The 12894-nt window shown below is 47.7% G+C and overlaps 1 protein-coding gene across 1 annotated transcript; it reads left to right on the forward strand.

Moving 5' to 3' along the window:
* Positions 1 to 1219: 1219 nt before the first annotated feature.
* HASPIN (histone H3 associated protein kinase) lies at positions 1220 to 4235 on the forward strand. Its single transcript, XM_079324689.1, has one exon. It carries the CDS (start codon positions 1279 to 1281, stop codon positions 3934 to 3936), a length of 2658 nt encoding a protein of 885 aa, XP_079180815.1. The 5' UTR covers positions 1220 to 1278; the 3' UTR covers positions 3937 to 4235.
* Positions 4236 to 12894: the final 8659 nt, after the last annotated feature.

A 12894-nucleotide genomic window follows, 5' to 3' on the forward strand; every position in this document is an offset into this window, starting at 1 on the left:
TCTGGGGTGACCTCGGGGCAAAGGAGAAACCTCAGACTGGGACACACCCTGACCCTGGGAACGGCAGCTGGAGTCTGCCGGGGTGGGATATATGTGAAATACATCGTATTTTTATACATGTATAGAATACACGAATACATAGAGCTGTCAGGAAAATTAATCCACAAACGCCAGAGGTTGATGTCCAAAAAGCAGACAGAGGAGTCCTTTTTGCTTTATTCGAATAAAGGGAGAGGCCTTGGGGCATTCCCCTGGGATCTCTCAAATTTTTGGAGGACGCAGCCTCCCTTTTTATCCCAATTTCCCTGCTGCATTTCCCTCTCTTTCCCCATGGGCTGAGATACTTGAGAGGCACAGACTTCCCAGAACACCTGGTACTAAACTTAAACACTGAGATTCCCCTCTAATGTACAACCCTCCCTTTTAATTTTTAATTCTTACAGAATTAATAGTTTTTCCCCATTGCTTCTCTCAATTTCCAATATCCAATTTCATTTATCAGCAAACCTACAGCTTGTTTGTAAATGCAAATATCTTTTTCCATTCATCAATGAGTGGAATCCATCACACTGTTTCTTTTATCTCTCAGTGCTGGTTTTATCCACCAGCAGTCTCACAGCTCGTTTGTAAAGACAAATCCGACATTCCTCTCAGAACCATAGAATGCTGGAGTTTTGCAAAACCCTAAAACAGCAACAACTTATCTCAGAGGCTAGGATGTGCCCGAAGGGCTAAGACACAGGATCTCGAGACAAAGTTAAAGAGCTCAAGTGCGACGAAGAGTTTGGAAGCTTCGTCAGAGACCCCCGACAACCCCCAAAATAGGGAAGTGAAGGCGCAAGAGGACTTTTAGTTCATTTTAATACGAAATTAATTTAATATGAAGTTCATTTAATACGAAGGTAGACGGGACTAGGCGAAACTAGGACATGAATATGCATTAGGCGAACTGTGTAATCCTAAACTTCTAAAAAATAAATAAAACAGACTGAAGTTTTGGAGTGCATGCTTTGGGAGACATTATCCCCGTACACCTTAGCTCTAAATAAATACATACCTACTTTATAACTCTCGTTTCTCACTAGTTATAAATTTTTTCCGCGTATCAGCAACGCGGGGACACCGGGAGGGCGTGTCCTATGGGCGTGGCCTATCAACCAAGCCCCGCCCCTCGCGCTGTGGGCGGTGCTGTCTCTCTCGCGATCTCTCGCGATCTCTCGCGATACCCGTTCGAACGGGCGGCGGGCGGGCTCGGCGCAGGGCCCGGCCGGCCCCGCCATGGCGCCGCAGCCGCGGCTGCTCCGCACCTACTCGCGGCGCGCCGGCTACCTGCGCCCGCTGCCGTCGCCCGAGCGCTGGATCTCGCCGCCGCAGGACCGCAAGCGCCTCTTCAGCTCGACCTCCGCCGCTTCCAGCGCCGCTTCCAGCGCTCTCTCCTCTTCCAGCGCCGGTTCCGCCCACACGGACGACCCCGACTTCTCGCCGCCCGCCAAGTGCCGCCCGCGGGCGCTGGGTGAGCGCCCCTCCTTGGCCCGGCGGCTGCGGGCCCGCAGGAGGGTGAACGGGCCGGCCGCAAAGGAGAACCGCGAGCCGCAGACCCGGGGCCGAGGGAAGGAGAACCGAGAACCGGCGGGGAAGAAGAAGAAGAAGAAGCAGCAGCAGCGGAGCCAGGAGGCAGAGCCCCGCAGCGAGGAGCCGCGGGGGTCGCCGCCCTGCTCGCCCTCGCCGTGCCCGTCGCGGCTCGGCCGGCAGGGCCCGCTGTGCGCGGCGCGGCGGCCGCTGCTGTGCAGCACCCCGCAATGGGCGCCGCCGCCGCGCCGCGGGCCGCCGCTGCTGCTCAGCTCCACCGCCGACAGCGGCTCGGGGCTCGGCCGCAGCCCCCGGCCCCGCCAGCGCCGCCGCCGCCGCCGCGGGCCGCCCGTGCGCCTCAGCTCGCTGCTGCTCAGCACCACCATCGAGGGCGGCTCGGCGCTGGGCTCCTCGGAGCTGGGCGCTGCTGAGGAGGTGCCGGAGTGGTTCCCATCCAAAGGCTCGGCCGGCAGCTGGGAGCTCGGGTCCCGCCGGGTGCTGCGCTCGGCGGTGCGGGGATCCCGGCGGGCACAAGCTGCGCCGTCCCCGCGGGAAGCGCCGAACCCTGCCCGGGGAGCGCTGCCGCCCGCTGGGGATGAGCCGCAGCCCCCTGCACCCACCTGCGAGGAGCCCTGCGAGGCTCCATCGCATCTCAGGGGAGATTCGGCAAAAAGAAGCTCGAGCTTTCCTACAGACCTGGCCAAAGAGTACCAGCTTGTGCCAGTGGTGGTTCTGGAACCTCTGGAAGTGGCAGTGAGATTGGCGAGCATGAAACTCAACACGCAGGCTGATGTTGAAGCTGCCTGCCTGCAGCCACATGTGAAACCTACCTGCCTGCAGCCAGGATCTCCCGTGGGCCGCCAGGGGATCCTGGAGAACAGGCACAAAAGGACCAAGGGCGTCCCTGGGGAGGGCAGCACCTGCAGGAAAGCTTGTATCAGTGGTTTCAGTGCCAGCCGCTGGGGCGGGCACAGCAGGCTCCGTCCGAAAAGGCACAAGAACAAGAGACAGCAGCAGCCCAATAGCTCCATTTTCAGACTCCAGGCGAGGCAAAAACGAACTCGGAAAGGAGCTCTGGAGATGTCTGTAGGTGTCAGAGACAATGACTATTCACTCAATAGCTCTTATTCCTGGGCTAGAGTTCGGGCGTCTCTGTCCTTCCATAAAAAGAAGAAAGTGACCACAGATGAGAGTTTCTGCAGCAGCATCCTGGGCACCCCTTCAGGGAAATCCCAGATTTCGGGGGTGTCTGCTGGAAAAGCTCAGGGCTGCTCCTGGCTTGCTTCCTCCATGGTCCTGCTGGCTCCCAGGGATTCCTCCTCTGCCCTGGAGCTGCTCCTTACAGATGCAGAGAAAGTGTTTGGAGAATGCAACCAGGAAGGGCCTGTTGCTTTTGAGGAATGCATTCCTCTAAACAAGATGAAAGATTGCAAGAAGATTGGAGAAGGGGTGTTTGGAGAGGTGTTCCAGATTGACAGTGAGAGAGGACCTGTGGCCTTAAAAATAATCCCCATTGAGGGGACTGAAAAAATTAATGGTGAGGCTCAGAAGAGCTTTGGGGAGATTCTGCCTGAGGTAATAATTTCAAAAGAACTCAGTCTTCTGTCTGAGGGCTCTGTGAACAGAACTGTGGGGTTCATCAGCCTGTACTCTGTGCACTGTGTCCAAGGGGCCTATCCCAGCTATCTCCTCGAAGCCTGGGACAAATTCCACGAAGAAACGGGCTCAGAAAACGACCGGCCAGACATTTTTGGGGCCCAGCAGCTCTTCATGGTGCTGGAGTTTGAGTTTGGAGGCAGAGACTTGGAGCACATGAGGAGCAGCTTCTCCTCAGTGGCATTAGCCAGGAGCATTTTGCACCAGGTGACGGCGTCCCTGGCCGTGGCAGAGCAGGAGCTGCACTTCGAGCACAGGGACCTGCACTGGGGGAACGTGCTGGTCAAAAGGACAGAGGTGAAAGAGCTTCAGTATGTGCTGGGGGGAGAAGCACACTCCATCCCCACGGCTGGGATCCACGTCAACATCATCGACTACACGCTGTCCCGGCTGGAGAAGGACGGGCTCACCGCCTTCTGCGACCTGGCCACGGACCAGGAGCTCTTCCAGGGCTCTGGGGACTACCAGTTTGACATCTACAGGCAGATGAAAGAGGAGAACAACAACAACTGGACTGACTATCACCCACACAGCAACGTGCTCTGGCTGCACTACCTGGCTGATAAACTTCTGAAAGACATGAGCTACAAGAGGAAGGCGATGACTCCTGCCCTGAGGAAAATCAAGATGCAGCTCAGCAAGTTCCACAAGGAAGTGCTGAGCTTTGGCTCTGCCCATGATGTTCTGCAGCACAGCAGCCTCTTCCAGTGAGCAGAGGTCCAAGGACTGAGCCCCTGGTGCTGCCTTTCTCCTCTGCTTTTTATAGCTGTTGGCACAATGAAGTGTTTCGATTGGTTCCCAATAATACATTATCAAAAATCCCCCTCCAAGTCTTCTGCTCTAGGATGTTTCCACCTTCTGGTTTTGAGGAGTGTTGGAGGGGAGACAACAGGGCTGACTTTGGAGAAAGGAGGGGAGTAGAGACTTCTTCAGGCTTAGTTAATGCTCTGAATTTCACATAAATTACCATTTTAGCCTTAGAATATTAAAAGTTCTTTTTTTTTACTGTATTGTCTTTTTTACAGATTCTTTTTTTAAAGGTAAAAACTTTTCAGTTCTTCACAGTGAGGACAATGGTTAAATATTGTTGGCTCACTGGAGACAGAGGGGAAAACCCATCCTTTGATTTAATTTTGCAAAATTTATACCTGGTATGAAGGTACAAAATGTAAATATGTGAAGTTTCTGTAAAGGGTTTTAAACCCATTAATCTACGGTAATCTGTTTTTTTTTTCCCTCTCTTAAGGACCAAGGAAGAGGTACCTGATTGTGAAGATAATAACACAAAATACCTGTGTTCCTGGTTTTTGATGGTTATAATACTGTGGCCTTGTACACTAATAAGAACTCAAATCTGTAACCTGGTGGTAGCACTGGAGCAATTTCTCCCTTTATCTACAGACTAAAATGCCCAAGGTAACAAATATTCTTTAGCTCTGGCTAAAGATGGACCAAGGCTCCTAAACTGGAAGCTCTTCTTGTATTAAATCCCAGTTCCCTGCTTTCAAGAAGTCCTTTGCTAACATTCCTGTTTATTAAAGAAACTGGGCTAAAGAGAACAATAAATTAAAGTGAATTAAATGATGATCCAGTGACACAGATGCATTAAGAAATTAAGAGGCAGCATCATCAAATTCATTATAACTGGAATGCTGTCCATGCAGTCCAATAAATAAATATATATGTGCATCTCAAAGATTCATCTTGGACCCTCTGGAAGTTTCCTTTTGCAAACCCAACAAGGAGACCCTGGGATTTATTATTCTTCCTTCCAGACACTGCAGAAAGTGACCTGACAATCTGCAGTGCTTCAAATTATTAAGATGGAAATTGTGCTGGAATGTTCCCAGGCATCCTCTCAGCCTTTTTTTTCCTCTTCTCTAATTAAATAAAGTAATGCTCTGTAATTGAACAGTCTTAAAACCCACTTTTAAGGCCTGCAATGAATCTGATATCAAGGAGTGTTCCTCAGTCACAATGATGCTAATTTCATTTATGTTTTAAAAGAAAAAAAAGGATGGATAAAACCAATTTTTTTTTTTCTTTTTCCTACCTTGGTGCTTTGTTTCTGTGATTTGAGAACTGATTTTGGCTGTACAGGAGGGATGGGGCATTGGCAGGAATTAATGCCAGGGGAGGTAACAGCCCCCAGGAGACCCTGGTGCAGCAATGTTGGAGATTCTGAAAGCTGAGACCTTGGAATGTTTCCCTGCAAACCAATTTGCTGATTTGTGAGCAGGTAGTCATTTTCATTAATCAAAATTTAAAGCTTCTACCCCTCCCACAAAACTGGACATAAAATTCATATAGAAACCCTTGCTTTAAACTGCTTGCAAGGAAATGCAGCTACCAGAGCTGAGCCCTCATTTCCTTTTTTAAAGATGCTCTCTGATTAAAAAAAAAAAAAAAAGAAAAAAATATCATGTACTAATCAGCCCTCATAAATTTTAATGGGAGGATGGTGACAAAAAAGGAATTGGAATAGTAAATTTCCCCTAATCAAGTTAAATGCCCTGAACATGTTTTCATCTGAGTGAAAGCTTTACTTGGAACAGAGCTGGATTCTGTATTTTAAAGATCTGCTCTCCCTGCTAAGGAAAGAGGAGCCAGAACCCAGTTTGCCCCTTCAGAAAACACAAATTTTTTTAATGCACACCATACCAAAATTGGAGCCTTAGAGGGTACTCCACCTTTTACTGAAATAAGGAAGTTTGAGCGAAGCTAAAATTGTCTTAAGGGAGGGAAAGATTTTTCACATGGATCCAAAGACTTTAGGGGAGTGAAAAGAGCCAGCCTAGTTTTTGGTAATTTTGGTAATTCCAAGTAGGAATTCTGGTGTTTCCAGGTCAAAGTGGATTTTGTGGTAAAGCCAGCAGCCCTCATTGGAATATACTTTCATCCAAGAGCCAAATCTCTGAAAATTTTGCCTATTTTGCTGGAGAAGACAGATAAAATATGGATTACCCTGTGAATACTCTATAAGTCACCAGGGTGCTGATAAAACATTTACTTTTTGCTCATTCCCTTGTGGAAAAATGAGACATTAAGTGCAGGAATATGAAAATTTTCTCTTGCCTTGAGAAACTGAATGAAAAGAGCAGCTCAGTGTAGAGAGAGAATGAAGAGCAGCTGCTCAGAGGCAGAAAAAAAAAAGAGAAAACAATAATTTCTGCCCAATTCTGCAGTTGCAGTTCTTGGTGCTGCTGGTTGGCCACAGTGCCCAGCAGGAGAAGCTGCCAAGGAAGGAATTCTCCTTAGAGCTGAATAAAAACAGACTGGGAAATTCAACTCGGCCTGGGACTGCTCCCATAAAACAAATTAGGTACAAATAGCCCAATAAAAGCTTGAGAGTCTTGAATCAGATAAATCCAGTATTTAGGCTCTCCTCCTAACAAGTGAAATGCTCCTTCCCTCCCCTGGAGCTCTGGCAGGGTTTGTTTGGGCACTAAATCACAGGGTGCCTCTGCTGGGTTTCCTCTCAGCAGTTTGCTAAAAGCTTTCTACAAACTCACCTGGACTGGCACTTTTCCTAAAATGCAGATTTTTGGGGTGGTTCAGGAGCAGAGCTGTCACACAGAGTCATCCCCACTGTCAGTGACACTTTCCTGGTCACTTCAGCCCCCTCTGATTCCTTCCTAGGAGCAGACAGAAAAAGATTTTATTTAATGAGATGCCTGGAGCATCCTGGTTCTTGGAATTTGGGGGAGTTACTCCCTCCAAATGCCTTCACACAGAACAATGCAACAACCCAATTAATTCAATATTCTTCAGGCTGTGTGGGAAAATGCTTCCTTTCCAATCTCAAAGGCAGACCCCTCATGCTTTATGCAATATTTTATCATTCTGACTTTAAGCTCCTCAGCCAACCTGCAGGGTGGGTTTTCCCAATGAGCTGATGCTTCTGTTAAATGCAAACTGAGCAGCTCTGCTGCAGTGCTCTGCTGCTCATCTGCTCCTAATGAAATGCCAGAATTGGGATTTTTAGGGTGATGATTGTTGTTTGAACCTCAGTCTGTGCTCTGGGATTTCCTGGGCAGCCCCAGAGATGAAGAACTGTATGAATGGGATGTTATTGGAAGGTGAATTGCAGGGAAAGTCAAAAAACACCCCTGAGGGTTTGAAGAAAACACTTTTTGCACAAAGGTGGTGTTTTATATGAACTCTAAATGCAAAATCTGGAGAGTAAAACTCAATCTGACTGTCAAAGGCAAAGGAGCAGTGCAGGTTGTGGCTGCAGCTCTTGTGGGGGGCACTGAAAGCAAGCATGAAACAATCCTCATTTTCTTCAGATTCAAAATATCTCTACATGCACACAAACAAAAATCCCAATACCTCAATTGATGATTAAAACTAGAAGACCTTCTAGTGATGAGTTCATCATGAGTTCAACATCATAAAAAAAATCTTCACTAAGGACAAGGTCTTGGTAAAGAAACTCCAGTTCTTTACTCCTGGATTGCCACAGGACAATAATATTCCTTTTTTTTTTCCCCAGTGATGAGAAGTTTTCCTTGAATAAATATTCAAGCTGAGGGGAACAGCTTTGCAGAGATGAGATTTATTCCTTTTTCTACTCACCAATAAATATCTCCTGTCTGTGGCTGGTGTTCCTGGAGAAGTTCAATGATAATTACCAATTAGATGTTGTGTGCAGAGGTACTCAGCAATGCTGACCAACACTTCAGAATCTCATGAATTATTCTTAGGAAATAAATGCACAACAACATCAGAATCCCTGAGGGCACAGCAGCCACAGTCATTAGTGTTCATTACTGCTCAGGGCTGAATATTGTCCCCACTTTGGTGTCCTCTGCTTTATGAACACCTAATTAAATATTTAATTGTGGTGAAGACTCCTAATTGTTCCTAAAGCAGCAACACATCTCAACTTGATCAGAATTCCCAGTTTTTACCTTGCCAAGGCACTGGTAATGCTCAGATTGTATCAAAACACAATTTTACTGGCTGCTATTTTGGAAAATTAAGATTCTCTCAAGCTTGATTCTCATGCTGGTGAGACAGGGGACAGCTGGTCTTGAGTTAGTCAGTGGAGAGCAGATAAGGAACAGAATCAAATATAAATTTGGAGCTGAAATATTACAGGGAAAAAAAAAAAACGTTTTAAGGAAGCCTGGCAGCAAGAGCAAGAACTGCTCAGTGTTTCCATGCTGTGTCACCTGGAGCAGGCTGCCCTATTTACAGAAGTTCCAGTTTCTGCTGGGAATGTTCAGAACACACAAAATCCCAAGAGCCTGAAGGAGCAGACAGCCAAAATACACCAGAATGGGCAGAGCCTCAGGATTAACCATGGCATTTATGTTTCCATTAGATAAACACATTATCTAGCAGTTCCAGTTCTTTATCTAGAGTTTGTTTTCAAATCCAAAATGCAAGGAGAAAATCAAATCCATCTGCCTCTGTCTTTGTGAGCTCCACAGGTCACTCAGCTGACAGGGGTCTGATTGAAAATGAGGGACAGTATGTAAATAAATTAATTTTTGTATAAACAAGATAAATTATCAGTGCTGAACTGCAGACATCAAGGTCTTCTCAGACCTTCATCTGTGTTAATTCATGTTCACTATCTCTTACTTGTCCAAATCCTTAGACATACAAGGCAAAACCCTTTGTAACTTGGACTGAAGGGTTTATATTTTAGATAATTTCTATCACTGGGAAAGATTTTATTTTTTTTTATGTCTCCCCCTGATGCTGAATTAAAAATAGAATAATGACACATTGCATGGAACACAGATTCTATATTTGTCTTTGAAGCATTTCCCCAGCACACTAAAAAACAACATTTATTACCCACCAGAGCACCATCACGTCCTCCAGAGATCCTGCAATGTCCTGGAGGCCATCAGGGAAATCAAAGATTGTCCCAGGGACATGTCACCTGCACATTGAAGTGGCTTCCCAAGGTGAATGAACCAGCCTAAAAAACATTAGGAAAGGATTTATAGCAAATATAATGCTCTTACATTTAAAAAAATATAAAATAAACCTTACTGTGTGGTCTTTTCTTAAATCAGCAGCAATGAGGGGGTTCCCAGGCTGCCCAGAGCAGGATCCATCCCTGAAAAGCCACGAGGGGGTGCCCATGGTGTGGATTCTGGTGTGATCCTGGTGTGAATCCTGGTGTGAATCCTGGTGTGAGTCCTGGTGTGATCCTGCTGTGCTCATGGTGTGAGTCCTGGTGTGAATCCTGGTGTGCCCATGGTGAGGATCCTGGTGTGATCCTGGTGTGCCCATGGTGAGGATCCTGGTGTGATCCTGGTGTGCCCATGGTGTGAGTCCTGGTGTGGATCCTGGTATGATCCTGGTGTGAATCCTGGTGTGCCCATGGTGTGAATCCTGGTGTGATCCTGGTGTGCCCATGGTGTGAGTCCTGGTGTGGATCCTGGTATGATCCTGGTGTGAATCCTGCTGTGCCCATGGTGAGGATCCTGGTGTGATCCTGGTGTGATCCTGGTGTGCTCATGGTGTGAATCCTGGTGTGAGTCCAGCTGTGCCCAGGCTGCTGCTCTCTGCTCCCAACCACCCTGGGCAAATTCCAGCACAGCACCAAAGGGTTTCCTGCTGGCCTGTCCAAAATGACACCATCCACTTTTACCCTGGATACTGTCCTGTAGGATCTCTCACCTTCTGCATGGCCCCAGAAGCAAAGGGGAACACCAACAAATTCCTGCACTCAGGTAAAAATCAGCAATTTTACCACACTGGGATAAAAACACACCTTAGGGACAGAATAACTTTATTTCTTTATTTCCCTCCTATTTTCTAACAACCAAGCCAGGATCTCTGGCTACAGCCTGCAGTCCTCTACCATACAGGGAGAGCACATGCAGCAGGGAGCACGAAGCAGGAATGTTTTATTTGTCACTGCTCAGGCATGGTTGGAAAATCCCCAGCAGGGAGTGTTTACGCTGCCAGTGTTTCCACCTCTGTCTCCAGGCAATGGAGTAAACCCTTCCTTCTCCCCTCAGCCAGGATCAAACAGCTCCAGCAAGGAGAGCATCTGTCAGCCCATCAGGCTTCACATCCATGGGCTGAGCTCTGATCCCAAATAAAACCCAACCTGTGCTCCAGAAAGAGACAAGCAGCCCTTTCTCTGGAATTCTCTATATATAGCTTTGGAGAATTAGTGGCCTTTGCAGCAGTAAGGGCAATTTTTAGAACAAAACATCACATATCTACTTTTATGTGGATCGTTTCCTATTATTTATTTTATTCCAGCCATCCTCAGGGATGGATTCTGTAACCAGTTTAGCAGCAGCAAAATCATTATTCAACAATCTGACAGCAGAAAAAGGAACAGCACAGCTGGAGACCTCCCCCTGTGACCCATGAGAGTGGGACAGAAATACAGCACAGCCCAGTTAGCTGAATGTTTTCCCACTCTTTTTCCAAATTCCATGATTCCTTCCAATGCATTTGCTGCAGAGGTAAAGCACTGTAAGCTTGGGATGAGCAAAAGGAAATGGCTCTGGCACTCTGCAGATTCATTCTTGTCCTAATGGATGGAGGTTTTCATCCAGAGGATTCCAAAATAGCAGATTTTTTTTTTTTTTTTCCTGCAATGGTGGAGTCCCTGACTTTAGTGTTGGAGATGTGAGCACCAACAAAACCAACACTGTCAGCAGGGGATAGCTCTTCTGCCAGTGAAATAGAGACATGGTTCTCTCTGCCCAGAAAAATGTTCCAAGGATTCTCAGAAAAGAGTGCAGCAAACCCCAGGGCACTTTCCAGCCACCTCCAACTCTCCTCCTCTGCGTGTTTAACATCTGACAACCATCCTCACAGTCCAGAGATGCTGTGACACTCCACATGCCACAAATCTGAGCTAAGAAAAAAAAAATATTATGGCAAAAGAGGAAATAAGAAAAACCCCTCTTGCACTCAGATTTAGTAACAGTTCTGCTCCACACCCCCAAGGCAGCCACAGCCACATCTTCCCATCTTTTCTGAGCCTTTCTCTGGTCCTGTCTGGCCCCAGATTTGGGGGGGGGGGGGGGGTTTGTGCTGGAGAAGCAGATGTGAGGTTGCAAAGTGCAAATTCTCTTTAAAAATAGCTTTGTTTTCCCCCCCCCCCCCATCTTAATTTTTGCTTTAGTTTTAGCAAGAAATGAAATTTCTCGAAGGCAGCAAAGCCCAGAAGTGAGAGCCAGCCCCGGGAAGAATCCAGCTGCAAACTCCACCAGCCCCACCCTGCAGCCCCAGCCCTGGGACTTAGAGAAAGCATCTGCTCTTTGTCGGGGCCCTGGGGCTGTCACATTTCAAAGGCTCCCTCTGCGAGCTCCAGAGGCAATGGAAAATATGTTCAGTTGCAAGTGGGGTCACAGGGAGATGGAGAGAGAAGGAATCAGCTCATGGATGCAGCTCCCGGTGCTGGCTCCAGCTTTAGAGCAGCTTTTGGAAAACAAAGGGGGGAAAACCAAATGTGGAAAGTATCTGAAGAACAGGGAAAGGTTGATTCCACCTCTGCTCCTGAGGAAAATAGGGAATTGGGATCCACACACAGCAGACATGGAGTTTCTTTTAGGAAAATTGCAGAGATGAGCTGTGAGAGAGCTCAGAGCCTGGTACAGAGGGCACAGGGAGCAAGGACCAGGGTATAGGAGGAGTTTGGATGCCCAAGGTTCATTTCTCCCCTGCCAGGAGCCAAGGAACCCTGAGCAAAGCACATCCAGAGGGTTTGAACAGCCCTGAAGCTTCTGGGATCTGCTGGTGTCTGCTCAAGGCTGGGCTGGGGCTCCAGTCTCTGCTTCAGACAGAGGAAGGAAACTGCAGCTGCTCCTCCCCTGCCACATGTGAGAGGTTTTTTGGTTTAGTCAGAGCCCTGCAAAAACCTCCCCTGTGCACAGGAAGGGTTCTCATGCAGAGGGGTTCACCTGCCAGAGGGAGAGGGGAGAGGACAGCTCATCTGCTGAGAATTATGTGTAAAGGGTTTCCTGACAAAACATTATCATCTGCTAAGACTGGACCCCAAAATCCTTTGGAGCCTGCCACCCATCATCCTGCACCCCTGACACTGCTGGGCTGGGGTGTGCTGGGAAGCTCTGGGGATGCCAAAGAACTTTTTTCTGCTGCAAACCAAAAGATAAATGAGCTCTGCCAAGCTCAAAAAGAGAAGCAGGCTCCAGGGATGGCTGAAGAGGAAGGTGATGCTGAAAGCTGTCAGTGCCCACAGCTTCTCCAAACTACAAGCAAGGTCATTTCATTAAGGCTCCAGACAGGGATGGCAGATCTGATCCTGCATTTCTTCAGAACCTCCAAGTGTCCCTGCCACAGCAAAGCACCAAGCACAGCAATAGATTTATCATATGCCAGATGAGCCTTCCCTGCAATATGAGCACCTTGCCAAATCTTGGGAACACTTAGGACAAAGCCATAGATGGAAAAAGCAGCTGAAGGCTTCACAAAGCAAGAAAACAACAGAAGCTGGAGCAAGAAAAGTCAGATCCCACTCAGAGTCCCAGGGCAGTGAGGCTGGAGGGGGAATTGCCCAGCACAGGGGGAAGAACCCACTTAAGTGCAGGGAATAAATTTTAAATCAAATTTCTGCTGCCTGTCACGTGCATGCAGTGAGGATTAAGATGATATTCTCCAAAAGAAAAACCTCCAGAGTGGAATTGAGGCAGATCTCAGGTTGCAGAGTTTATCTCC

This window comes from Erithacus rubecula (assembly GCF_903797595.1).
Source record: "Erithacus rubecula genome assembly, chromosome: 22".
Lineage (NCBI taxonomy): Eukaryota > Metazoa > Chordata > Aves > Passeriformes > Muscicapidae > Erithacus > Erithacus rubecula.